Here is a 26,990-nt window from a genome sequence, read left to right as displayed (position 1 = left end):
CAAAAGTCCTCTCAAAGAGACCTCATGTCTCTTCATCATGGGCTCTCTTGGACTGGAAAACAACTTTCTGATTGCTCATGCTGCAACTTCCTTGCTGCTGAGGACTGGCTCCTGTCATCCCAGCAGTCCACACTGGCTTGAAGCCAGTGCAGCCAGCTTTTCACTGGAGGACCAGAGAGCCCGTTTCCCAGTCCACTCAGCCACCACACAGGGGCTGTGGTGCAGCCAGGCGCACACTGACCTGCCCAGGCAGAGCTCCATGAAGCCACAGGTGCAACCCAGTCACAAACCACACAAAATTATATCTTCATAATAGTATTCTTAAAAGAAACTTCAAGTGTTCCTTGTGAAGAAAGAAAGCCTGGAATTTTCTGGAATAAAAGAAATTCCTCAGAACCAAGTCAATATTTCTCTTCCTGTTAAAATAAATATTTGGTTGTTGGGATTTAAGCACCAGGAATTAATTTTCCTGCAATAAAACTTTGAACTTTACTATATAAATTTAATTCTTTGTTATGGAAGTGACAGTGTCATTCCTAAAAATGTGGTCATAACCACATACCTGACTTTACAGTAGATGTGACTCCTAGGTAAACTATCTAGCAAATGCAAAGAGGAAGAGCTTTCTTCCCTTTGGTACTGAGCGTAGATTGGAATCTGTCAGCAACAAAGATTGAGGGGCAAGTGTGTCTTAAAGGAGGTCAGAGAAGGGCCGGGGATGGAGGAAGAGGAAGGAAGATGTCTGAGTGCACTCTCAATCATTTCCGGTTTGCTTTGTGATTAGGTGCTGGCACCAACCAAAGAATAATGGTATTGGTTTGTATCCTGCCTGGATTGTTAAGACCACAGCACCTGACACAACCCCTGCATCTGCCAAGTTCTTAGGAAAAGTCTCACCAGTCCAGTCCAAGTGTGATCTCACTCTGGTGGGTTGACTGAACCATGCCAGGTGAACAATAAGAAGGAGAATCTGAATAATGAATCACTTTGACTGGACACCCAAACACGGATGAGAAATTTCCCCCATCCTCAGCAGGCTCGCTCCCCTGCATAAGGAATGAGCTGGAGGACAGGCTCTCAAACACACACCTAGGATGCGTTCTTGCAGCAAGCATGCACCCTTCAAGGACTCATGGGTTTATGCAGCCTGGCTGAAATGGATCAGATCTCGAATCTGGTAAAGGTTGCTTCTTCCTTTCATTCACGAGGGGGAAATGAGGTGGAGATGGGCTCGAGTTAATTTTTTAAATCATTTTCTTGCGTCTGCGGATAATTGCACAAGGGCTCTCCTCCCAGCACCGCTACTACCCTCCCAGGGGTCCTTTCTGGAGGATGACAGGATCTGGAAGCGGATTTCTTCCTCTCAGCTGGGCCAGCCCCTTTTCTTCCCAGCCAGCCGCACACAGCACCTGGGGCCAAGCTGCAGCCTCTCTTTGCCCAGATGCCCTGGAGATTTAATTTTAATTAACCGTGAGAGCTATAGCACTGAGAATTGAATTTTTCAAAATACAGCACACTCCCGCCTTTTGTCTGCTTCCCTTCTGCCACCCCCGCCAACACCTCCCATGGCATCGAAATGTAAAACAAAAAAGAAACAAACACAAACGAGACGTCTTACCTCCGCCTGCCCGGGGCAGAGACAGTCAGAAGAGGCGGCTTTGGGGAAGTCGCCGCCTGGGGGTGGTCTTTCCGCAGCTGCGGCGACGGCGGGCGGGACGGGGCGGGGCCCTGGCAGTCACGTGGGCTTTTAGCCCTGCCCAAGTCCAAGGTCCAGGGAACTCATCAACCCAAACTGGCCTTCCCTGGAAGCACTCAGAGGCTCCGCAGTCATGGCAGTGTGGGCTAAGGGCAAGAGCTGCCTGGCGGCCGGCTTGCTGCAGAACCAAGTGGCTATCGTCACCGGCGGGGGCACGGGCATCGGAAAGGCCATCGCGACCGAGCTCCTGCAGCTGGGTACGTGAGTAGGACCCGGCGCCAGGGGACCCGGAGCGAAGGTTCCCTGGAGATGCCTCAGGCTGGCAAGGGGCGCTAGGTCGGGTTGCGAAAGTGTGGAGTTGCAAAACAAAGAGGTACAGATGTGGGAGAAATTGAAACTGCTCTGGGTCCCAAGTAGGGAATAAGGAGACCTGTGGAAACATGTGTTAATCATGGAAAACGAATCCTTGTCTATAGACTGCCTCCTGAGGGGTTAGGACACAGGAGGACTTCATTTAACTTGAAAAGTATGTAACATTGAGAGGCTCCCATCGTATGAGCTTTCATAACATTTACTGTAAGGAGTGAAGGGAGGACTTAAAAAAATTTTTTTTTAAATTTTTGCTCATTCTCACTCAAGGAAATTTTTCGCCCTGGGAAATGTTAGAGAGAGTGGAAGGGAGGGGGAGAGACAGAGAAACATCGAGGTGAGAGAGACACATGGAGTGTCTGCCTCCTGCACGAGCCCCAACCAGGGTTGGGTATCTAGCCTGCAACATAGGTAGGTGCCCTTGACTGGGATGGAACCTAGGACTCTTTAGAAGCTCTATTCACTGAGCCAAATAAGCTAGGGCTAAAGGGAGGACTTTATCAGCACATGAACAAGGAAGCAAGGGAAACCTCGAAGGAGAAAATTGATAAATCTATCCACATAAAAATGTAAATCGTCATTGAATTAAAAAACAATGTAAGGAAATATTAAAGGCACATGAAGAAAAATGTTTACAATATACAACAAATGTATGATACAAAGAGCTCTCACAAATACGTAAGGAAAAGATCAAACACACTGCTAGAAAAATTGGCTAATGATATGGACCAGGTGAACCAAATGGAGCAGGATGGGGGGAAGCCACCACCCGGCCTGTGGTGCAGCCAGGGGCACACTGACCCGCCCAGGCAGAGCTTCATGAAGCCACCGGTGCAACCCAGTCACAAACCACATGAAATTACATCTTCATAAAATTATCCTTAAAAGAAACTTCAAGTGTTCCTTGTGAAGAAAGAGAGTCTGGAATTTTCTGGAATAAAAGGAATTCAAAACTGAGTCAACATTTCCTTTGCCAGTAGAATGGGGAAATTGAGACAGATAGCTGAAAAACTGGCTGAGCAATTTACAGCCTGATACAGAAAGTCACCTCCTTAGAGATAACATCTAGGCCTCAGTTGTATTGCATCCCCAGGCCAGGAAAAGCAGCAAAACCAGCTGGGCAATGCCAGGACCAGGAGCAACTACTGAGCACCCCCTGCCCTGGCACTGACCAATCAGTAGAGACCAGGACCCTAAAAGAACACACCTGGAAAACTAATGACTATTCTGCTGAAACCCTCCCCTGAGGCCTCCCCTATGACTCCCACCGGAAAGAGAGATAAAAGCCTCAAGACAACCCTAGCTGGTTTGGCTCAGTGGATAGAGCATGGGCCTTGGTCGGGGTGCATGCAGGAGGCAACCAATCCCTGTGTCTCTCTTACATCGATGTTTCTCTATCTATCTCTTCACCTCCCTTCCACTCTCTCTAAAAATCAATGGAAAAATATCTTCAGGTGAGGATTAATTAAGAAAAAAAAAACCACTCAAGAGAAAGGACCCAGGGTGAGCTCTCCCTCAGAGGAGCATGTCCATGCCATTCCCTTCCTCCTCTTCTTCCCCCATTCTAACTTTAAGTGCCCCCATGAGACTTGCAACCAGGGGAGCAATGGATAGCGGCAACACCTCCCAGGCTAACCCCCTGAACTTGTCTCCAAGGCCCCCTTTTCTCCTCTTTCCAGTGAGCTAGGGCAGCCCAGCCTGGGCTCTCCTGCTGCTGCTTCTACCCTAAGTCCTTCATTGTTTCACTGTTTCCAGCTTTAATAAATGTACCCTCATAGTCACTTGGACTCATATTGTGAAATCTTTCCTCCACGAAGTCACGAACTCACACACTACCAGCCCTCCCTGGGCAGACCATCATGACCAGGTCCCCGGTCCAGCCATGAAGAACTATAAATAGGCAAGAAGTACATGAGAAACAATCAACTTTATTGGCAATAAAATGCAAAATAATAAGATCACATTGTTTTTAACAAAATTTTTAAACATTGAAGAAAAGAAAATGATGGAGTGAAAAGGGTGGCAAGAATGTAAATGATTAGAAGCCTCCTAAAGTGCAATTTGAAAAAAAGAATCTAGAAGCTTTAATAATATTCATGCTGTATGATCTGGTAACTTCTCTCTTAGGGAATTACCTTAAGAAAATTATCAGACACAAGCATAGATTTATGTATGAGGAAGTAGTGGTGAGTAGGGAAACATTGGTAATAACCTAAATATTCATTATAAAAGAAATGATAAAATAATGAAATACTATTGTATGTTGCTATTTAAACATCTTGCTATTGAAGACTTTATGTAGAGAAATGCATATCTTCTATTTGGAAAAAAAAAAAGCAGGATTCAAAACAAAATATTCCAATTTGTTAATGAGAAAATATAGTATATATGCCAAAAAAGACTGGAAATTTACAGCATTGTTAACAGCAACTATTTTTTTCTGGAAATAATTTGAATTATGGGGGATTAAATTGTCATCTTTTTTTAATCCTTGCCAAAGGATATGCTTATTGATTTTTTTAGAGAGAGAGGAGGTAGGGAAGAGAGAGAGAGAAAAACATAGATGTGGAAAACATTAATCAGCTGACTCCCATACATGGCCCAGCCAGGGATTGATCCTGCAACCTAGGTATGTGCCTTGACCGGTAATTGAACCCAAAAGCTTTTGGTGCACTTGACGATGCTCCAACCAACTGAGTAACCCAGCCAAGGCAAACTGTCTTCATTTAAAAATGTTTTATGAACATGTAAACTGTCTTTGCTTACTATTGTGTTTCTAATGCCTGTCACATAGTATAAACTAAAATTGAAACTCAGAAAACATGAAAATATTTATCTCTTTAATGGGAAATTAATATTTCTTTTGTGGCCCTAGTGTAGCATCATTGCCTTTGCTGCCTACTCCACTCACAACATCAAACCCTATATCAGGAATATTCACAGGGAAATAGAATCAGTCATCATTTCATGTGGACATCACATACCCTGCAGGCTTCACCAAAGATTTGCCAGATCCTGGCTCAACCTTGCAGACCGTTTGTGGGTGTTCATATATTTGAAGTCTCCTGCTTGGTAACTTTGCATTGGCCAAACAATATATTTGCATTGGCAGGCTTGATTTTTATTAGAGCAGGATGAAATAATGGGACAATGATCTCTTATAATCTTTTGGAGGCCCCATGGATCCTTTTGAAATTCCAGTGAAAGAGATGAGTGCCCAGAAAACTATAGGACACTGAAAAAAGAGGTAGAGGAAGATGTAAACAGATGGAAGAACATACCATGTTCATGGATTGGTAGAATCAACATCATTAAAATGTTCATACTACCCAAAGCAATCTATAGATTCAATGCACTCCCCATTAAAATACCAACGGCATATTTCGCAGACCTAGAAAGAACTCTCCAAAAATTCATCTGGAATAAAAAAAGACCCCTAATAGCCACAGCAATCCTGAGAAAGAAGAATAAAGTAGGAGGGATCTCAATACCAGATTTCAAGCTGTATTACAAAGCCACTGTCCTTAAAACAGCCTGGTACTGGCACAAGAACAGACATAAGATCAATGGAATAGAATAGAGAATCCAGATAACGACCCAAACCACTATGCGCAATTAATATTTGACAAAGGAGGCATGAACATACAATGGAGTCAAGACAGTCTCTTGAATAAATGGTGTTGGGAAAATTGGACAGATACATGCAAAAAAAATGAAACTAGATCACCAACTTACACCATACACAAAAATAAACTCAAAATGGATACAGGACTTAAATATAAGACGGGAAACCATAAAAATACTAGAGGAATCCACAGGCAGCAAAATCTCAGACATATGCAGAAAGAACTTCTTCACTGATACTGCCCCTAGGGCAAAGGAAGCCAAAGAGAAAATAAACAAATGGGACTACATCAAATTAAAAAGCTTTTGCACAGCAAAAGAAACCATCAACAAAACAACAAGAAATCCCACTGTATGGGAGAACGTATTTGCAAATGTTATCACTGATAAAGGTTTAATCTCCAACATCTATAGGCAGCTTATACAACTTAATAAAAGGAAGATAAATGATCCAATAAAAAAATGGGCAACGGACCTAAATAGAATCTTTTCGAAAGAAGACAGAAGGAAGGCCAAGAGTCACATGAAAACATGCTCAAAGTCACTAATTATCCGAGAGATGCAAATCAAAACGACAATTTGATACCATCTCACACCTGTCAGAATGGCTATCATCAACAAATCAACAAACAACAAGTGTTGGTGAGGATGCGGAGAAAAAGGAACCCTCGTGCACTGCTGGTGGGAATGCAGACTGGTGCAGCCACTGTGGAGAACAGTATGGAGTTTCCTCAAAAAACTGAAAATGGAACTCCCATTTGACCCAGTAATCCCACTCCTAGGAATATATCCTAAGAAACTAGAAACACCAATCAGAAAGGATATATGCACCCCTATGTTCATAGCAGCCCAATTTGCAATAGCTAAGATTTGGAAACAGCCTAGGTGCCCGTCAGCAGATGACTGGATCAGAAAACTATGGTACATCTACACAATGGAATACTATGCTGTCATAAAAAGGAAGGAATTACTACCATTTGTAGGCACCTGGATGGAATTAGAGAACATTATGCTAAGTGAAATAAGCCAGTCAGTGAAAGAAAAATACCACATGATCTCACTCATTTGGGGATAATGAAAAACAGTATAAACTGATGAACAAAAAGATAGATACAGAGGCAGTAAAGCATCAAACAGACTGTCAAATTACAGCGGGAAGGTTAGGGAGAGGTGGGGGAAATAAGAGATCATCTGAAGGACTTATATGCATGCATATAAGAGTAACCAACGGATGCAAAACATTGGGGGGTGAGGGCATGTATGGGAGTGGGGTGGGGGGGCAATGGTAAGATATGTATACATATAATACGTTAATAAAAAATTAAAAACAAAAACAAAAAAACAAAACGAAACAAAAAAAAGAGATGAGTGCCTCCCTAAAAGTATTTTGTATCCTTAAAAAAACACCTGTATATATAATGTTATATTGTATTGGAAATGGATTTCCTTCATTGAAATTATATACAAATAATTTTTATTGTGACTTTTTTAAGCTTTATTTTTTTTAATGCCGGAATTAATAATGCTATTTCCCGAAAATTGTTATAAGCCCCAATTGGGCAAATAAATGCTAGCCAATTCTGTTTCCAGGGAGAAGGCTACTATATTTTGGTGTGAATTACAAGTTGAATTTTTAGACATGCTTTTAAAATACTGATTGCTGTTTTGTCTTACACATCCTAATGATCCTGACTGTTCCTTTTCCCAAAAGGATGCCAAAGTACTACCTCTCCAGAGTAGGATATAATGAACAGGATTGGAACCTCTTTGTTTCACAGATGCTATTAGACAGGGAATCCTGATTCCATCAAGGAATACTGAGATCATTTAAGTTGAATTCAAGTCAGTTCCTTCTCTTTGCTCTTGAGTTAATCATTCTCTTTCTGTAACCACAGCAGACATTAGGTACAGTGGGTAAAACTGAAATAAAAATTCATGAGGCAAGACAGCACCTTTTCTTGCTCCACTGACTAGGCTTGTTATGGTCAACCTATCAATAACCAATGTTGAGGTTGGACCACCTTTATGGTTCTCGTTATGATTATAAGACACCCTTTAGTAATAACCATCAGGAAATGTTGAAAAAAGAAACTTATATTCCTTACAGGACCTGGAAATGACACAGCATACCTGGGGCCACACAGTGAGGGCACCACTGGAGGGAGGGGGATGGGGCACAAGTGCTTGGGGTTCTGCTTTTATTGGGGTCAGGAGTGGGGACCTAGGTTTCATTGGCTCACTCTTCATTGATAATTTGAAACGTAAGAGCTGGCCCCTGGCCAGTATGGCTCAGTTGGTTGCAGTGCCCTTTTGTACACTGAAAGATTGTGGGTTTAATCCCAGGTCAGGACACATACCCGGGTTGCAATTTTGATTCCTAGTCAGGGAGTGTATGGTAGGCAATCAATGGATATTTCTCTGACCTCTCTCTCTCTCTCTCTCTCTCTCTCTCTCTCTTCCTCCCCTCTCTTCAATAAGGACGTCCTCAGGTGAGGATTGAAAAAAACACACATTAGAGTTGGAATATAAAAAGCAGGAGATGAAAATAGCAAGTGGCTCAAATAGTCAGTTATTGAAATCAACCAAGATCTCTAATACAGAGGAGCCTGAGTGAGGGGAGGTGACCTGGCTCTTTATCTAGTCCTGTGGCTGGCACTGTATTTATTTGACATAGCCTTCTTTGAATTGGATGCCTTGAAAATCAAAGCTTAAATTTACATTATAAAACAAAGAAACAAACAAAAGCCTGTGGGGTTTACAGCAAAGCTATTACTAACACCAGGGACCTAGAAAGTGCTTAATAAATGTCATACTTTGATTTGAAGATTGAAAGGAATCAGTGTCAGCCCAAGAAGGAAAGCAAATGCCTGATGTAGAAATAACTCCTTATCTGCAAGTTAGTTCTCTGTCTTATATCTAAACAAGTTTAGCTTTCTGGATTTCTCTAGCTACTCATATAAACAAAAATAAAATGTTTATTCAAATTATTTAGTGTAGGATTTGGAGAAGAATTATATTTAATGCATTTCTAGTTTATTATAAGATAACATGAGTACACTGTAATAAATTCAAGTAGTATTGAAGTATATAAAAGAAGAAAATTAGTTTCCCCATTTTGCTCTTATTCTAAATCTCCTTGGAGATTTGCTGTGAATCCACCCAAATGCCCACATATACACACACATGTATATTATGTTACTTTCAAAACTGGGACCACAGTATTTTTACTGCTCTGTAACATTTTTCATTCCAGGCTAGTACATATGGTAGTATCTCATTCTTTTCAAAGTTATGTCGTATTCCATAGAATGGGTGTTCAATAATTTACTTAAGCATTCCTTTAATGGAAATTTGGATTTCTAGTGTTCTGCCCAGAATTGCAGTTTTGTTTTGTTTTTTGTTGTAATACCTTTGCACACTAGTTCAAGTTTTAATACTGAACCCAGGTTTGGCTGCCTGCTGCTTGAAAGCCAATACTCTAGAGCAGCCTTGGACAAACTACAGCCCGCGGGCTGGATCCGGCTGTTCTATCCGGTTCTCTTGCTCTCCCCTCCTCTCCTTACTTTGAATTTGTATTAGTTCACACAAACACTCCATCTATGCTTTTGTTCCGGCCCTCCGGTCCAGTTTAAGAACCCATTGTGGCCCTGGAGTCAAAAAGTTTGCCCACCCCTGCTCTAGAGACAGGTGCTGATGGAAGGAAAGCAGGTTTATTCAAGATCCGGCATCTTGTGAAGATGGAGGACTCTCATCACAAATACTATCTTAGCATCTCAGTGCAGGCAGTGGTTTTTATGGACAGGGAAGGGGAAGGCAGAACAAACGTGACCAGAGGGGTTGTGGGGTCTCTTTGAAGGTGCTGTGTGCCAGTTGGCACAATCTGCTCCAATAATGGTCTTGGAGCCAGTCAAGTGATGATCTGGAAGGTAAGCAAATCTGGAGCCAAAATGCCTGAAGCCTGGACTTAGCTTCCTTTGAGTTAGCCCCTAAAATCCTTGAAGCAAACAGGCAGTTTATCAGCAGCTACCTGTGAATTTACAAGTCATCATTTACAGAAACAATGTCAAAAGAATGGTGGAGTGGGTTACCGTTTGTATGTGGTACAAGCTGTATCAGTTAAAAAAAGTTGTGTTTCAGTAGAGCCCTACTTGTATTGATAACTTTGCTGAAGCATTCGGGGCTCAGATAATAGGCAGTGTTAATTTAGAAAATGTTTGATTTGATAATTCATGTGAAAAATCCTACTTATATTTTCACTCTATGTCTTTTTTTGTTTGTTTTTTGTTAATCCTCACCTGAGGATATTTTTCCATTGATTTTTAGGGTGAGTGGAAGAAAGAGGGAAAGATAGAAACAGCAATGTGAGAGAAACACATCGATTGGTTGCCTCCTGCACAAGGCCCCTACCAGGGCCCAGGCCAGGGAGGATACTACAACCCAGGTACGTGCCCTTGACCAGAATCAAACCCAGGACCCTTTGGTATGCAGGCCGATGCTCTATCCACTGGGATAACCAGCCAAGGCTCACTGCTTGTCTTTTTTGAGGCCTTGGACAAAGTCAGGCGTTAATCACTTTAGTATCCTGAGTTATTGTTGTTTTGTTGTTGCTGTGTTTTTTTTGTTGTTGTTGTTGTTTTTTTAAAGATGCTCAATTTCTTAATATGGACTTAGGAAGAGTTACAGATGGGAGTGTTTGTTTGTTTTTTCATCCTCACCTAAGGATATGTTCATTGATTTGATAGTAATCCAGTTCCTGTTACTCCATCTTGACCAGAAGCAGAAGTCCCAATTCATTGTTTTTATGGGAACACATGAAATATTTGGTAAACATGATTATTTGTGGGATTTTGCCAACCAATGAAAGCATATTTACTTGTCCTTTGGCTGTTTCTTTCCTCAGGTTGTAATGTGGTTATTTCGTCCCGTAAGTTTGATGTATTAAAATCTACTGCAGACGAACTGAAGACCACCCTGCCTCTCACCAACCAGTCTCAAGTCACTCCCATAAAATGCGACATCCGTAAGGAAGAGGAGGTATTGCAACTATGTCCATTTTTATTCATTTTTCATCTATAGCAGTGGTTCCTACACTTGATTGTGCTTCAGGTTTTCTCATGTTACCTGCCTCAGATGAGGTTCAGGAGAAGCAGAGCCTGTGAAGGAGGTTCTTTGCTAATGGTCCATTGAGTAAGTTGCCTCAGGAGAAGGAGAGAGGAAGGGAAGCAAAATTATACATCTAGCTTTATGATCTGTGGACATTGTGCTGTAGAGATTGTAAGCTCTCCTGGAGTAAACCATCCATCCAAGTAGCAAATTAGGTCATTAACCAGTTTACTTTTAATGTTTTTCTTTAGGTAAATAATTTGGTCAAATCCACCTTAGATACTTATGGTAAGATCGATTTCTTGGTAAACAATGGAGGAGGCCAGTTCACGTCTCCTGCTGACCACATCAGTGCAAAGGGATGGCATGCTGTGATTGAAACTAACCTGACAGGCACTTTCTATATGTGCAAAGCAGGCAAGTGTGATCACTAACCCCAAAATTCAAGGTGTCTTTGTTTAAAGATCATAGAGAATCCTGAAAGAGAAACTGTTAGGGGCTCAGAAAGCTCGTTATCAACATTCACTGCCCTGATTTACTCACACACAGGACTGTAAATTGCTACATTTCTGGCTAGTAATTTGGCAGTATTTATAAAATATGGATATCTTTTGATCTTATAATTTTGTGAATTTATCATGAGAAAATTATTAAGGATCTGTACAAAGAGATAACTACAGAGTTGTTTATAAAATTAAAGAAAACTCTAACACTTACTTTGTTTTTAAGAAATAAATCTGTTATAAGGACCTGTTAATTCAGTAAGGTCCTTGGGAAGAATACCAGACAGAGTCCACATTCTTTCGACTAACTATTAATTAGCATGGCATTGTCTTTGGATTACAGGTTATGTTTCAATCATTAAAATGTCCGTACTACCCACAGCAATCTATAGATTTAATGTAATTTCTATCAAAATACCAATAGCATATTTCACAGAATTATAATCTAAAATTTATGTGGAGCCCTGGTGGGTTTGGCTCAGTGGATAGAGCGTTGGCCCGTGGACTGAAGGGTCCCAGGTTCGATTCCAGTCAAGGGCACATGCCCAGGTTGTAGGCTTGAACCCCTGTAGGGGGCATGCAGGAGGCAGCTGACCAATGATTCTCTGTCATCACTGATGTTTCTATTTCTCTCTCCCTCTCCTTTCCTCTCTGAAATCAATAAAAATATATTAAAAAAATAAAATTTATGTGGACCCACAAAAGACCCCTAATAGACACAGTGATCTTGATAAAAAGAGAGCAAAGTTGGAGGTTTTATTCTACCTGATATCAAACTATACTACAAGTCTATAGTAATCAAAATCGCATGGTACTAGTATAAAGAGAGACACATAGATCAATGGAACAGAATAGAGAGCCCAGAAATAAACCCATACGTATATGGACAGTTAGTATATGACAAAGGAGGCAGGAACATACAATGGGGTAAAGATAGTCTATACAATAAATTATGTTGGGAAAATTGGACAGCTGCAAGCAAAAAAAAGAAACTAGATAACCTTTTTATACCATATACAAGAATAAACTCTTAAGTGAATTAAAGACTTGTATGTATGGCTCAAAACCATAAGACTCCTAGAATTAAACATAGGCAGTAAAATCTCTGACATTTCTCTTAGCCATATTTTTTTCTGATATATGTTCTTGTGTAAGGGAAACAAAGAAAAAAGAAACAAAGTATACTGTATATGGAAATGCAACGGACCCAGATTAGCCAAAACAATTTTACAAAAGAAGAAATTTGGAGGACTTTTATTTCTTGATTTTAAAACACCATGGGACTGGCATAAGGATAGATGTGTAGATAAGTGGAAAAGTATTGAGAGTCCAGAAATAAAACTATATCTGTGATCAGTTGATTTTTGTCAAAGGTGCCAACAATTCTATGGGGAAATGATAGTCTTTTCAACAAATGGTACTGGGACAGTTGGTTCTCCACATACAAAAAGACCCTTACCTCACACTATAAATAAAAGTTAACTAATAGTCCAAAATGGATCGTGCAAAAAGTAAAATTCTGAAACTTTTAGAAGGAAACAAAGGAGAAAATCTTTCTGATCTTAGGTTAGGCAAAGATTCCTGGGAACCACCACCAAAATTCCCATATATCCATAAAATATAAAATTGATAAACTAGACTTGAAATTAAACATGTTTATGCTTCAAAAGACACCTTTAAGAATGTGAAAAGAGAAGCCACAGACTGGGAGAAAATTTTCTAAATCACATATCTGATAAAGAACTTGTATCCAGAATATATGAAGAACTTTTATAATTTGATAATAAGAAAGCACCCCAATTAAAAAGTGGAAAAAAAGATTGGAGTAGATATTTCACCAAAAAAGATTTATGAAAAGCTAATAAGCGCATTAGAGATGCTCAGTACAATTGGTCACTAAGGACATGGAAATCAAAACCTCAGTGAGCTACCACCTCATTTCCACTAGAATGGCTGTAATCAGCAAGTCAGACAATAATAATGTGGAGGAACTGCCGTCCTCATGCATTTCTGGTAGGAATATAACATAGTGAAGACACTGAAAAAGTTTGGCAGTTCCCTGGAAAGCTAAACATAGAGTTACCATATGAATGCGATTTTACCCTTAACCTGAGAGGAACAAAAGCATGTGTCTACATAAATCACCCCAAAGTTGAAATAATCCAAATGTTCATCAACTGGTGAATGGATGAATAAAATGTGGCGTGTCCATACAATGGAGTACTATTCAACAACAAAAAGGAGCTCATAATATGTGTTACAATGTGGATGAACCTCACAAACATTATTCTAAGAAGGCAGACGTAAAAGACCACATATTGTGTGATTCCATTGATGTGAAATATACAAAAGAGTGGAATCTACAGAAACAGAAAATGAATGAGTATTTGCCCAGGGATGCATTTGGCTGCAAATGGGCACAGAGGAACTTTTTGGGGTGATGGAAATGTTCTAAAACTGTATTGTGTTGATAGTTGCACAACTCTGCATATATTTTTAAAGGATTTTATTGATTTGTAGAGAGAGAGGAAGGGAGAGGGAGAGAGAAAGAGGAACATCAATGTAAGAGTGGAACGTCGATGGGCTGCCTCCTGCACACTCCCTACCAGGGATTGAGCCCGCAACCTGGGCATGTGCCCTGACCACTATGGAACCAGCAACCTTTTGGTGCACAGGATGACACTCCAACCAACTGAGCCACACTGGCCAGGGCAACTCTGTATATTTTTTAAAAATTATTAAATTGTACACATAAAGTAGATGGCTTTTATGATGTGTAAATTGTACCTCAGCCAGGCTTAAAGAAGAAAATACATATAAATATGGATTTAAAACATACCACAAAAGCAGCATGCTGGAACAGGGGACCAGAGAAGGGTCAGCACACTGTTTGATATGATGGTCATCTGTCCGTTTCCTTCAGTTTACAGCTCTTGGATGAGAGAACATGGAGGATCCATTGTTAATATCACTATGCTTACTAAAAATGGATATCCGGAATTAGCGTAAGCATTTTTATATATTTTTTCCTATGTGTCAAAGGTTCAGAAATAGCCAAAGTAAAACAAACAAAACAATCACTGAAATCATAATCAGTAAAAAATTTACTGTGTGCACACCAAAAAGACTCGTAACAAGCACACTTGTAACCCTCAAATTACCAATTTGTATTTCTTCATAATAAAAATTTTTTCAATATTCCTCTTAAGTCCCTGTGAATTGGGGGAATGTTATGTGGGCCTACACAGTGAGATTTGACAATCAGACAGCTGTGGTTTGGCTCTAATATGGAAGTACCCAATTCTTTCCCATTGTTCAGACAGATCCAACACAAAGTTTCATGAAAAGAATGCTCTTTTGGGGTTCTGAAAGGCCATTGACACACCTGTCAGTTTAGTTAATAAGAGAAACATTCAGCAAAAGCTAATTATAGTGTTTATATTTTTGTCTTTTAAAGGCATAGTGGAGCTGCCAGAGAAGGTGTATACAACCTCACCAAAACCTTGGCTTTGGAATGGGCCAGCAGTGGAGTAAGGATCAACTGTGTTGCCCCTGTAGGTAAATGTTCTATAGGAACAAATTGTGCTCTTCTGATTCCATTTATGTTGTTGATAGAGATATTTGTCGCTGTCTGTATACTAGAAAAGATTGGCTTTTGAAAATGGATGTGTATATTCTTTGATTTACCAGTATTCTTTGATTAAATTGTTAAGGTTAAATTAAGCCAATGATTCTCAATCCTGGCTGTATATTAGAATTATCTGTGAAATGATTAAAAATTGTAATATATAAACTTGGCTGGGAACTGTGGAATCATAGCGTCAGTATTTTTAAAAACCCCCCAAGAAAGTCAAATGCACTGTGAAGGTTGAAAAATCGCTACTTTAAAGAATGAATTTTTCTGGATTGTTGTTATTCCTTGGTTTATTATTAATCTTTTATTAAGAGAGAGAGAGAAACTTAAAGTCAAAGTTTTAGGAAGAAACTCCCAGTTAAAGAGCAACTAGAAGTAAAGAGAAAATTTATCTGAAACCTAATGTAAGGGATGTGGGGAAAATCACAATATGTTCAACTTTAAAAACTATCATTTTTGTATGAAGATATAGCTTAAGCTTCCTTGAGTATTACACGTTGGCCATGTACTAAGACATTAAATGAAACATTTCACTCATCCTGTAAAAATCAGCTCAAATGCACTTCTCTGTGTTGTTTCCTGGTCATTGTTAAAATATAGGAATCGTTCCTCAATCTGAAACTCTGTAATGTCTGTGGATTTTATCTGTAACTCCATCTTTATACTACCTATAGATATTGTTGTCCATGCTACTTAGTGGGAACTAAGCATGAACTGACTTGTTGACATTAGTAGAAAATCTCCTATATAACAAATTACAGGCCCATAGCCAGAAACTTTATTTCCCTTTAGTCCTTCATAGCTTACTTTACCTTACTCAAATTACATGCAAATATTTACAAATGAATTAAATATTAGTTCCATTCTTATTTCAGCTACCTTACATTACTGGCCTCCACAAGTACATTTCTTGAAAACCTTTAGTGGATTGTTAGTGTAATAAACACCTATTGAAGTCATGTTTTTCCTCCTGAGACATTTTTAGGTTTAAGGTCTAAAACTTAATACTTCTAGAAGATGTCATCCTCTTTAATCAAAAGGTTGCAAATTGTTTAATGGGAAACCAGGATATCATCCCCCTATCATTTGGAGTAATACCATGCAATTTCCTCATCTTTTACACCTCCTGTTCCTCTCCTCCTCCCTATAATCTCTGTTGTAGTTTTGAGCCAGTAACAAATAGCTTTATCCTGTGTTATACAGGTTTTGAGTACTTTTCTTGGCTTTATAAATCCATGAAAGCTATATTGAAGAATTCTTGAACAATTACCTTTTTCGTTTCTTTATATTAGATTCACATGCTTTATATTTTAGGTAAAAAACCATGACAATATTACATTTTTTTTTTTGGAATATATTTTATTGATTTTTTACAAAGAGGAAGGGAGAGGGATAGAGAGTTAGAAACATCAATGATGAGAGAAACATCAATCAGCTGCCTTCTGCACACCCCCTACTGAGGATGTGCCCGCAACCAAGGTACATGCCCTTGACCGGAATCGAACCTGGGACCCGTCAGTCAGCAGGCCGACGCTCTATCCACTGAGCCAAACCGGTTAGGGCAATATTGCATTTTTTGTCCCGCATAAGCATGGCCCAGTCTTGTTTTGTAAAACAGAGAAGCCCAGTGGAAGATAAAATAGACTCCTCTGTCTCATGGTTTGTCCCAGTTAAGAGCCCACTAATCTGCTCATATAATTATCTTTCAGAAACCAAGTCTTTTATGAAAAAAATCCAGGGCTTAACTGGTTATTAAGGAAGGGGAGGTCACAAAATGAGCATTCAAATAATTCATTTATAGTAGTCAACCACTGTTAAATTTTCTCAATATTAGCAATGTCACCTTTTCTATTACACTTAAGCCACTTAATTTTTGGTATTGGTTGACAGACTGTCTTGATGTCTTTACAATTAAAATTTAATCGTATATACTTTATTTTGTTTTTATTTTATATATAAACATAGGGAGTCATTTATTCCCAGACTGCTTATGAAAACTATGGTGATTTGGCAAAAGACTTATTTGGAAGGGCCTATCAGAGAATTCCAGCTAAACGACTTGGAGTTCCTGAGGAGGTAAGGTATATTTCTAACACTAATTAGAATGACTTTATTTCATACTTTGGAACTTAGTAAAATTTTGGTGTCTTTTTTACATAGTGTGGTGGGCTGTTAGAGATGATAGCTCCCACTGCCACCAAACCATTTCCCTGGACTTTCTGGATCTGGGGGAATATCCTGGTTGTGCTTTTGTAACCGGACAACCAAGGGGTCCGGGCTACCTGTCACTCCTTGAGCCAATTAAGCAGAGACAGGGTTGAATGAGATATGAGCGTTTATGCCAATAATGCTGGCTGTATGGGAAAGGGGCAGGTCATCCTCAAAAATCTGCTCTGACCCCCTCACCAGTTGGCTGGATGTATACACACGAGGGAGAAGATAGCTACGTGCAGCTGCACGCTACAAGTGTAACGTGGAAAGAGGTGGGTGGAATCTGCAGTCCGGCCTTCAGGAGCTCCAAGTCCGATAACAAGGTGGCCAATTTTCTATGATGTTACACATAGCTCAGCCTGTTCCTGGGACCTGAGAATGGTCAGTTCCTGAGTTAAACTCCCGGAGGGGGTCAGGGTCCAGGCACAGCAACCAAATCAAAGCGTGTCCTGTCCTTGGTCTGTTCTCAAAATGCATTTCTTTTCTGAGTAATGGACCCATTGAGGCATCTTATCTTTTTACAGCCTTGTTTCATCCTCCAGTTTCCCAGGATCTATAAGAAAACGACCTATCTATAGCTAGTGAGGTGAATTATTATTAGACAACTGTTGCTCTATTATTTTTTTTTAATTTAATAAATCTTTATTGTTCAGATTATTAAAATTGTTTCTCCTTTTCTCTCCCATAGCTCCCCTCCACCCGGTTCCCACCCCACCCTCTGCCTTTCCTCCCCCACACTGTCCTCATCCATAGGTGTACGATTTTTGTCCAGTCTCTTCCTGCACCCCCCATACCCTGTCCCCCTGAGAATTATCAGTTCACTCCCTTTCTATGCCCCTAATTCTATTATATTCACCAGTTTATTTTGTTCCTCAGATTTTTAATTCACTTGATTTTTAGGTTCACTTGTTGATTGATATGTATTTATTGTTCATAATTTTTCTCTTTACTTTTTTCTTCTTCCTCTTCTTAAAGAATACCTTTCAGCATTTCATATAATACTGGTTTCGTGGTGATGAACTCCTTTAGCTTTTTCTTATCTGTGAAGCTCTTTGTGTGACCTTCCATTCTGAATGATAGCTTTGCTGGGCAGAGTAATCTTGGTTTAGGTTCTTGCTGTTCATCACTTTGAATATTTCTTGCCACTCCTGTCTGGCCTGCATAGTTTCTGTTGAGAAATCAGCTGACAATCGTATGGGTGCACCCTTGTAGGTAATTAACTGTTTTTCTCTTGCTGCTTTTAATATTCTCTCTTTGTCTTTTGCCCTTGGCATTTTAATTATGATGTGTCTTGGTGTGGTCCTCTTTAGATTCCTCTTGTTTGGAGTTCTGTGCGCTTCCTGGACTTGTAAGTCTATTTCTTTCACCAGGTAGGGGAAATTTTCAGTCAGTATTTTTTCAAATAGGTTTTCAGTATCTTGCTCTCTCTCTTCTTCTGGCACCCCCATAATTCGGATGTTGGTACGCTTGAAGTTTTCCCAGAGGCTTCTTACACTATCTTCAACTTTTTGGATTCTTTTTTCTGTTGGCTTTTCCAGTTGAGTGTTTTTTGCTTCTTTGTTTTTAAAATTTTTGACTTGATTCTTGTGTTCCTCTAGTTCAGGGGTCCTCAAAGTATGGTCCGCAGGCCACATGCGGCCCGCCGAGGACATTTATCCGGCCCGCCGGTTGCTGCTGCCTGTTCTGCTTAGCAGCCGACTCGTCCCGGGCCCGCAGTGCGCATAGGAATTTGTTCATAGGTTTTTTTTTAAACTATAGTCCGGCCCTCTAACGGTCTGAGGGACAGTGAACTGGCCCCCTGTTTCAAAAGTTTGAGGACCCCTTCTCTAGTCTGCTGTTGGGTCTCTGTATAATATTTTTTATTTCAATTAGTGTATGTTTAATTTCTAGTTGGTCCTTTTTCATATCCTCGAGGGTCTCGCTAAATTTATCGGCCTTTTCTAGGATATTCTTGAAAAGCCTTATAACTGTGGTTTTGAATTCTATATCAAGTCGTTTGTTTTCCTCCATTTCTTTCATTTGTGATCTGTTTCTTTGCCTCCGCATTTTTGCTGCTTCCCTGCGTTGGTAGGGTAGCTTTGTGTGCTAGGTTTCCTATATGGCTCAGTGGGTCGGCCTCCCAGTTAACCTGAGGTGGACACTCTTGGTGCACCCCTTTGTGGACTGTGTGTACAACATTGTTGTAGTTAAGTTTTGATTGCTGTTGGTATCACTGGGAGGAATAGACCTTCAGGCCAGTTAGCTGTGAGGATCAGCTGTGTCTACACTGGGAGAAGTTCAGTGCTGGAGACAGCCTGATAGGATTAGACCTGCAAAATTGCAAAAGTCTCTGTGCTCAGCTTGAATGGGGCGGATTCTCAGGGCGGAGCAGACAGTCTTGGCTTCCTTTCAGCCCTGCCCTTGCGTGCATGCCCCCAGACCTCTGCCTTCGGCAACTCCCCTGAGTTTCCACCTGACAGTCCAGATTCCCCCTGTAAGAGCGTGGGTCCCCAGGGGCTCTCCCGGAACTGGGATTCAGTGCAATCAGGAGCTTCTGACTCCCGCTAGGAAATGCCTGCGGCAACCTCTGCATTCACCTTTCTCTGCGAGCACTCATGTGGGCGTGCCTCCAGACCCGCCGCAGCTCCCCCCGGGTCTCCGAGTCTTCGTGTGCCTTTCTCGCTACCTGACAGTCCAGAGTTCCCCTGTATCAGCCTGGGTCCATGGGGTTTCGCACGGAACTGGGTTTTAGTGCAGTCGGAACTGGGGTTCAGTGCAGACGGGGGCTTCCTTCCCCCTCCTGCCAGAGAAAGTCAGCCAGTCACTTTCAGTCGCCCTTCCTCTCTGCGTGCGCGTCTCCGTACCTCAGCCCTTTGCCACACCTCTGATTCTCCGTGAGCTTTCCTCTTTCCTTCTAGTTGTAGAATTTCCACTCAGCCAGCCTTCCTGTGGTTCTGAATGATGTCCGTTCTGTCTTTTAGTTGTAGTTTTGAAATTGGTGTGCGAGGCAGCAGTTTAGGTGCTTACCTATGCCACCATCTTGGTTTGCTGTTGCCCTATTCTTATTGCATCCCCTTCCCCACTATAACTTGGAATGCTCACAGCAGTGTGTTGTTTTTTTAACATATATTTTTATTGATTTCAGAGAGGAAGGGAGAGGGAGAGAGAGAGAGAGAAACATCAATGATGAGAGAGAATCACTGATGGGCTGCCTCCTGCACACTCCACACTAGGGATTGAGCTCACAACCTGGGCATGTACCCTTGACCAGAATCAAACCTGGGACCTTTCAGTTCGCAGGCCGACACTCTGTCCACTGAGCCAAACTGGCCACGGCGCTCACAGCAGTCTTTATTCAGGAGCAAATGCAGTGTGAATTAAGAAGAGCGTGTTTTTATTATTTCATTGACTTTTCCAGCTACGTTATATTATCACATGGCAGGACCCTAAGCAAGTCAGACTATTATGACTATATGACATTCCATACACAACTTTTGTAAGGTGGTCAGATTTAAGTATGAAAAAATTAATAGTTTTTGTAAATGTTAGCTATATCAATCTTAAAATGTAATGAAAATAAAGTTATCATTTCCATAATAATAATAAAAACTAGAATACCTGGAGTCTACTTAGCTCTGAACAAAAAACATTTTAATACTAAACACCAGAATAGAGAGACATGTCATCTTCCTCAATGGAGAGAATCAATGTTATTGAAATCAAGTTTTTCTAAATTAATGTATAAATTTAATATATTTTTGGAATTTAACACACTGATTCTGAAGTTTGTTTAGAAAAATGTTTATGCAAAAAAAGCCAAAAATATGTTGAAAAAGAATAATGGGGGGATTTGATCTTGCTGACATCAAAACATACTCTAATGCATTACTTATTTACAACATCTGGTGCTGGTACTGGAATAGGTTAAAATTAGTGGAATTTAATGGACTCTTGTATCAGTAACATGTATCTATGGGAGTTTGTAGGATAAAAGCGGCATTTCAGATCTATGGGGAAAGAATAGATCATTCAGCAAAAGGTTTGCAGCAATGTGTTGTTCATTTAGAAATAAATTAGACCTTCTCTCTCACATCACATACATACAAAATAACTTTTAGATATATTGAAGTGCTAAATATAACAGCAAAACCATAACATTCTTGAAGAAAATGTGTTTTAATTCCTAGAACTACCTTTCATTATCAGTTTGATGTATATATTTCCAGAAATTTACTATGTACACACAAAAATATCCATGTTTATAGACTTTTTTTTTTTAAACAAAAAGGGATCCTGCTCTGTTCTTTTCTTCAATTTGCGTTCAGTCCGCAGGTCAACATTCAACCACTGAGTCACTCCAACTGGGCAGCAGTATTATTTTTAATGAAAAATAGCTGCATTTTCAAAAACAAAAGAATACATTTTTTTTTACATTTATACAAATATCTTTAATGTATGGTTTACTAGAATACAGCTGGACTTTCATATCTGCCTCTGCATTCAATCTGTTGCAATACATTGTTTTGATTAAAGCATATGAAGAAAATCTGGCTTCTTACACATGGACAGTTGGAAACAGAGGCACATTTATTAATATTAGCATTTTCAGATAATTGTGAATATTCTTCTTTACTATTCAAAAAGTGGCAGTTTTTATTTTATTTCATTATTTTTTTAATTAAAAATGTTTTTATTGATTTCGGAAAGGAAGGGAGAGGAGAAATAGAAACAGTGAATGACCACCTCCTGAATTCCCCCTACTGCAGATCCAGCCCATAACCTGTGTATGTGCCATGTCATTGTTCAAAGGCACATGGACTATTTCAGGGACACAAGTATAAAAGGCATGTGGGAGTGATGAGAAGTATGGTTGTGGTGGGCAATGAAAGGCGTAGAAGGAGCGGAGTTGTTTGAAATGGAAAGGAGCCCAAATTGAGCCCTGTGTTTACTTTGCCATCTTCACGTTGTGTAGCTTATTTGATGCCATCAAAGGCTCTGTCCTATCTTGCTGTCTTCACCTTATTCTCTTACCTGATTTGCATGAAGCTCAAATAAAAAAAGGCCGCTGTCTATGTTCTGCCCACTTATGGTGCACATACACCTTGGAATTCATGTTGTAGTCGTGTGCTCTGAGATGCGTTTACTCAGGATTGGGAAGCAGGCAAAGAGGAGACTCATCAGCTTTTCTGTGAGCATGTGTGTGTTTCCATTTCCAGATCTCCCCCTTGGTATGCTTCCTACTATCTCCAGCAGCTTCCTTCATCACCGGACAGTTGGTGGCCGTGGATGGGGGCCAGTCTCTATATATTCACATGTTTGATGTACCAGGTGAGCAGTCAAGCGATGAGTAGTCACTACCCTTTTCGTGTTCATATTTTCAACATGTCTTAAGTAGTTACTTAAGAGATGGGAGTTTTCTCTTTAGCACATCAAAATGTGCAACTTGTTTATGTTCATGATATGATTTTTAAAGGAAATATTCCTCATTACAGAAATATCTAAATATATTTATTTATAGAACTTAGCTTTATACATATTTTAAATTTTTTTTTTTGATGTGTGTGTAATTTGGTAGAATTTGAACCTTGAAAAATATTCTCAATACGAGTACATATGTTTAAGGAAGAGAGAGAAAAAAGGCAGCAAGCTGCCATATTGTTTTTCTAGATCGAATTCCTCTTAATTCCCCCAGTAAGTGGCTTGTATATCTGAGCAGAAGAATCAGACATGTTAGGTGGAGAGGGGTTATGGTGATGTTTTACACTATCTTTGGGATATATATTAAATGAAACCATATGAATTTACTGTATTCATTTTTGATGTCTAAAACAGTAGTTTTGTAAGGCTCAACCAAATGTAGATATTATACGCAAATATGTGTGTGTGTGTGTGTGTGTGTGTGTGTGTGTGTGTGTGTGTGTCTCATGACTAGACCAGAGAACTTTGGGATTGAAAGGGTCCTAAAAAAAAAATTAGTCCAATACCCTAATTTTGCAAATGACAAAACAAATTTTTAGAAATTAAAAGGCACAATCAAGCTAATCACTCCCAAAACACAGAGAAAATATAAAATTCAAATGTATTCAAACTGTTGCTCAAGATAGTTGACTAAGTGGCTGCTAGCAAATTACAATGTGGTTGATGTAATGCATTTGTCTTTGAGTTTCATATCAGGGACCCAGGTTCAAACTACTTTTTTCATGTGCTAACAGTCTGATGAAGGGTAAAGACCTTTGCATTGATAATGATTAGTATGGAACTGTAATATTACTTATTATTTTCCCCTTCCATATATATTTCTTTACAAATAGCATCAGTGGTGATGGACATAAGATACTTTGGTTTTTAGGGTCTCAGTTATGAACAGGGAAATGCCTACATGGTATGCGGTATTGTTTTCTGATAGTATTTAAAGTAGCAAGAGTGGGAGAGAATCTTCCACTTCCCTCACCAGAGTTGAGTCAGTAGTATTTGTGAAGGTGAATTGCACTGTTTTTCCTTTATAAAGGGAAAGAACTCCAGGTGGCTGCTTCTCCAGGCCTCCAGTGTAATGATTTTCTTTTGTAATTCTAACACTGTTTTTATCATTACAAAAACATTTTTTAGGGTTTAAAAGAATGTATTTTTTTGTTGTTTTCAGGGAGGAAGGGAGAGGATGAGAGAGACAGAAACATCAATGATGAGAGAGACTCATTGATCAGCTATATCCTGCATGCCCCCATGGGGATCAAGCCTGCAACCCCGGGCATGTGTCCTGACCAGGAATCGAACTGTGACCTCCTGGTTCATAGGTCCACGCTCAACCACTGAACCACACAGGCTGAGCCATTTTTTTAGGTGTTTAAGGAAAACAGTCACATCTATTTTTAAAGAATATACTCCCCCAAATTATGAGTAGGAATACTTAACCTCTCCTTGTAGTGTTTTCTTTACGATTGCCAGCCCTGGTGAGAATGCCTGTGATGGAAAGCTGGCTATATCCTTATTAGCTACATGACTTTGGGAAAATTAATTTCTGTAAGCCTCCACTTCCATCAGGTGGTTCACTTATAGTATTAATTTGTAAGCTGTTGGGAGGATCAAGTTAGATAATGTTCACTTAAAGCCCTGGGTCAGATAGGATGCTTTCAGGTGCAACTCAAGCTTGCTTGAGCCATAAAAGAATTTGTTGCCTTGAATAACTGAGAAGCAGGTGAGACGTGTCTCAGCAGCTCAGTGAACTCGCCTAGGACATTTTTTCCCCCCTCTTACTTATGTTTTTGCTTCTATGATGTTGTCTTTAAGACTAACTCTCCTGGTTCCAGGATGGCTGCCTGCTGCTCCTATAGCTTCATGCTTCTTTTTTCACATCCATTTGGACAGAGAGAAAGCGCGGAGGGGAATGACTTTCTTCCAACATTTCTAACAAAATTCTGAGATCCACTCTGGTTTGGACCAGTTTATGCAAATGACCATCCGCAACCAATAACATGGTCAGGGGAATGGAGTGCATTGGTTGACTTAGATCAGTCAGTCATCAGTCAGTGGTGTAAGTGTGGTCACTTCTGCAGAATCTCTTGGAATTGAAAGTGTAAACATGCCAGGGTTCTTGTCCCAGCATTACGAAGGGTTCAGCAATCTTGAGAAAGGCTGTGCGTAAATTCAATAAGGAGTCCAAAGACGAAAGATATTTTTGAAAGGCATTGGGGGGTCAGAGGAGCTTCAGCTAAAGGAGCTCAAGGCCTTTTCCTTGACTCAGGACACCGTGCTTTTTAGTAACACAATTTGTCTTAAGGCAAGGTGGAGATAATACACTTCAAAGGGTAGGGTTTACAGAAGCATTGTCAAATTGGGGAATAGCCTACAGCTGTTCAGGTGTTTGGCCAACAGGAGGCAATAACATGTAGATTAAGAAGCCCTGAGTTGTGTGGCAGCAGACAATCATCCTATTCAGGTTTGGGGGAAGTGCCTTCCGGAAGTTCCAGCAGGTAATCACATATGTGACTCAGCCCTTGTTGAGCCCCCAAGTTTCATCAACCTTTTGATAAAACTCTTGTAATTATGACATGCTGAAATTGGCTCCTGGCATAAACAGGCTATTAGAAAGAGTAGATGAGGGATTGGATGCTGGGGAGGCAACTAGATGTGCCTGGTACAAAGAAAGCAGGTTGTTTTAAAATCAACATTATTAAGGAAGTAATATTTATTGAATGTCTCCAGTATGCCAAGTGCTGTACATAGGATGTCACATTTAATTCTCACAACTTGAAAAGATAGATGTGGTTATCCCTTTAATAGATGAGAAAACCGAGGTTCTGAAAGAGTAACTTCTCCCAATTCTGAAAAGCTAGTAAGTGGCAGAGCTGGGACTCAAACCCAGGATTTTCTCAAAACCTGTGCTACTTGTCCTAATAATTTCTTTTTTCTTTCTGAGAAAAGGGGTGAACCAGGGAAAATAACAAGAGGGTTTGGTGGAAACTGGGAGGACTTGTAAGGTTAATAGATTTGCAAGTGACATGAGGTTTTCCACTTACTTAACAGATCATGACAACTGGCCGGAGGGAACAGGAGACCTTTCTGTTGTCAAAAGGATGAAAGAGTCTTTACAGCGTAAAGCCAATCTCTAAACTAAAGAAAGAAGGTGGTGACTTTTGTCCCAAAATGCCTTATCATCTTAAGAATGCATTTTTGTAATTTATAGGAGCATGTAATTTGTATAGAAAAATCACTTTGTGTTTTTTTAATGTTTTCAATTTTGGCTACGCAAAACGATTCCTGAAATAAATGCATTTTTAAGTCCCAACTAATACCATTTAATCTGTACTCTTTTAAAAAAAAATTAAGAATGGAAATTAACATACTTTATGATTATACTTTCAATTCTAAAAAAGTTTTTTGAGGAGTGGAATACTTTCTAATAAATAATAGAGATATCATGATCTCCTAAAATGTTTAATTGTAATAAATCTAAATTGCTACACCACTGTGATTCCAACAACTGGAGTTATATAATGACTCATTTTACCTAGCAAACACTTTTGGACCAATAAAGCTTTATGGTAACTATCAATGTGTGGTTTGTTTTCATGAAGTCGAATTTCTATAAACCTTCTTAACGCAAAAGATTGGCTAGTAGGAAGTAAAGAGGACTTTAAAGAACATGGAATTAGCAGTTACCAGGAACAATTCCTAATTTATTGGGACTGAGATGAAGCTCCCTATTCCCCCCACCCCACCTCCCAGCTGACATCCAAACCTCGTTGGGAGGGCACGGGCTTGCCCACTTGATGGCTGGGTAACTTAATGGCTGGGCAGTCACTGTGGTGTTCTGCTGGTGGAACTTGCTGGAAATCTGCCCTCTGGAACTTGCCGAGAATATCCACCATCTAGGGTGCCAGGGGAAACTTCATGGGAGGTGTCACATCAAAGGCTCTGCTGCACAACTACCTGAGGGAGGTGCCAGAGACACTGCTGCTGCTGGCTGCCCTGTACCACCACCAAGGCCTGTGACTGGAGTCTGGAGAGGAAAGCCTTCACCTCCTACAGTGTCTCTCCATTGCCCTCTCCTGACAAAGCTCAGTGTCAGCTGGCAAAGACAAACTAAAGGGCCCACCCAGATCCATTGGCACAGAGCTGAGAAACAATGAATCTATCACTGGCCCACTTGGGGCCTTGGCTTCAAGCAGCCTGTCACTTTCCTTAAGGAACAGTGCCACTTCGGGGCTCAGCGTTGGTCTCTACATGGACAGGGTGCACATTTAGAGGCAGCTCCAACTGCATAGGGTTTGCTTAAGGGGGAGCCCATGATGTTGGGCCTGTTTGCAGTTTTCCTTCACTCTTGTGCCCATAGGCCAGTTCTGTGGTGGCAGGCGGTGGAGGCTAGGGAACACCA

General features: G+C 40.2%; 1 protein-coding gene across 1 annotated transcript; it reads left to right on the top strand.

The window, feature by feature from the left end:
- Positions 1-1,765: 1,765 nt before the first annotated feature.
- Positions 1,766-26,166, top strand: LOC308248080 (peroxisomal trans-2-enoyl-CoA reductase-like). The gene is made up of 8 exons (XM_080668060.1): positions 1,766-1,953; positions 10,590-10,723; positions 11,044-11,209; positions 14,219-14,300; positions 14,753-14,849; positions 16,895-17,005; positions 22,336-22,447; positions 25,640-26,166. The coding sequence occupies exons 1-8, from the start codon at positions 1,830-1,832 to the stop codon at positions 25,723-25,725; spliced, it is 912 nt and encodes a 303-aa protein (XP_080524186.1). The 5' UTR covers positions 1,766-1,829; the 3' UTR covers positions 25,726-26,166.
- The last annotated feature ends 824 nt before the right edge of the window (positions 26,167-26,990 follow it).

Source organism: Plecotus auritus (genome assembly GCF_963455305.1).
Source record: "Plecotus auritus genome assembly, chromosome: 5".
NCBI classification, from domain to species: domain Eukaryota; kingdom Metazoa; phylum Chordata; class Mammalia; order Chiroptera; family Vespertilionidae; genus Plecotus; species Plecotus auritus.
Note: the sequence above shows the minus strand (reverse complement) of the source record. Positions and strands in the feature narration are given on the sequence as shown.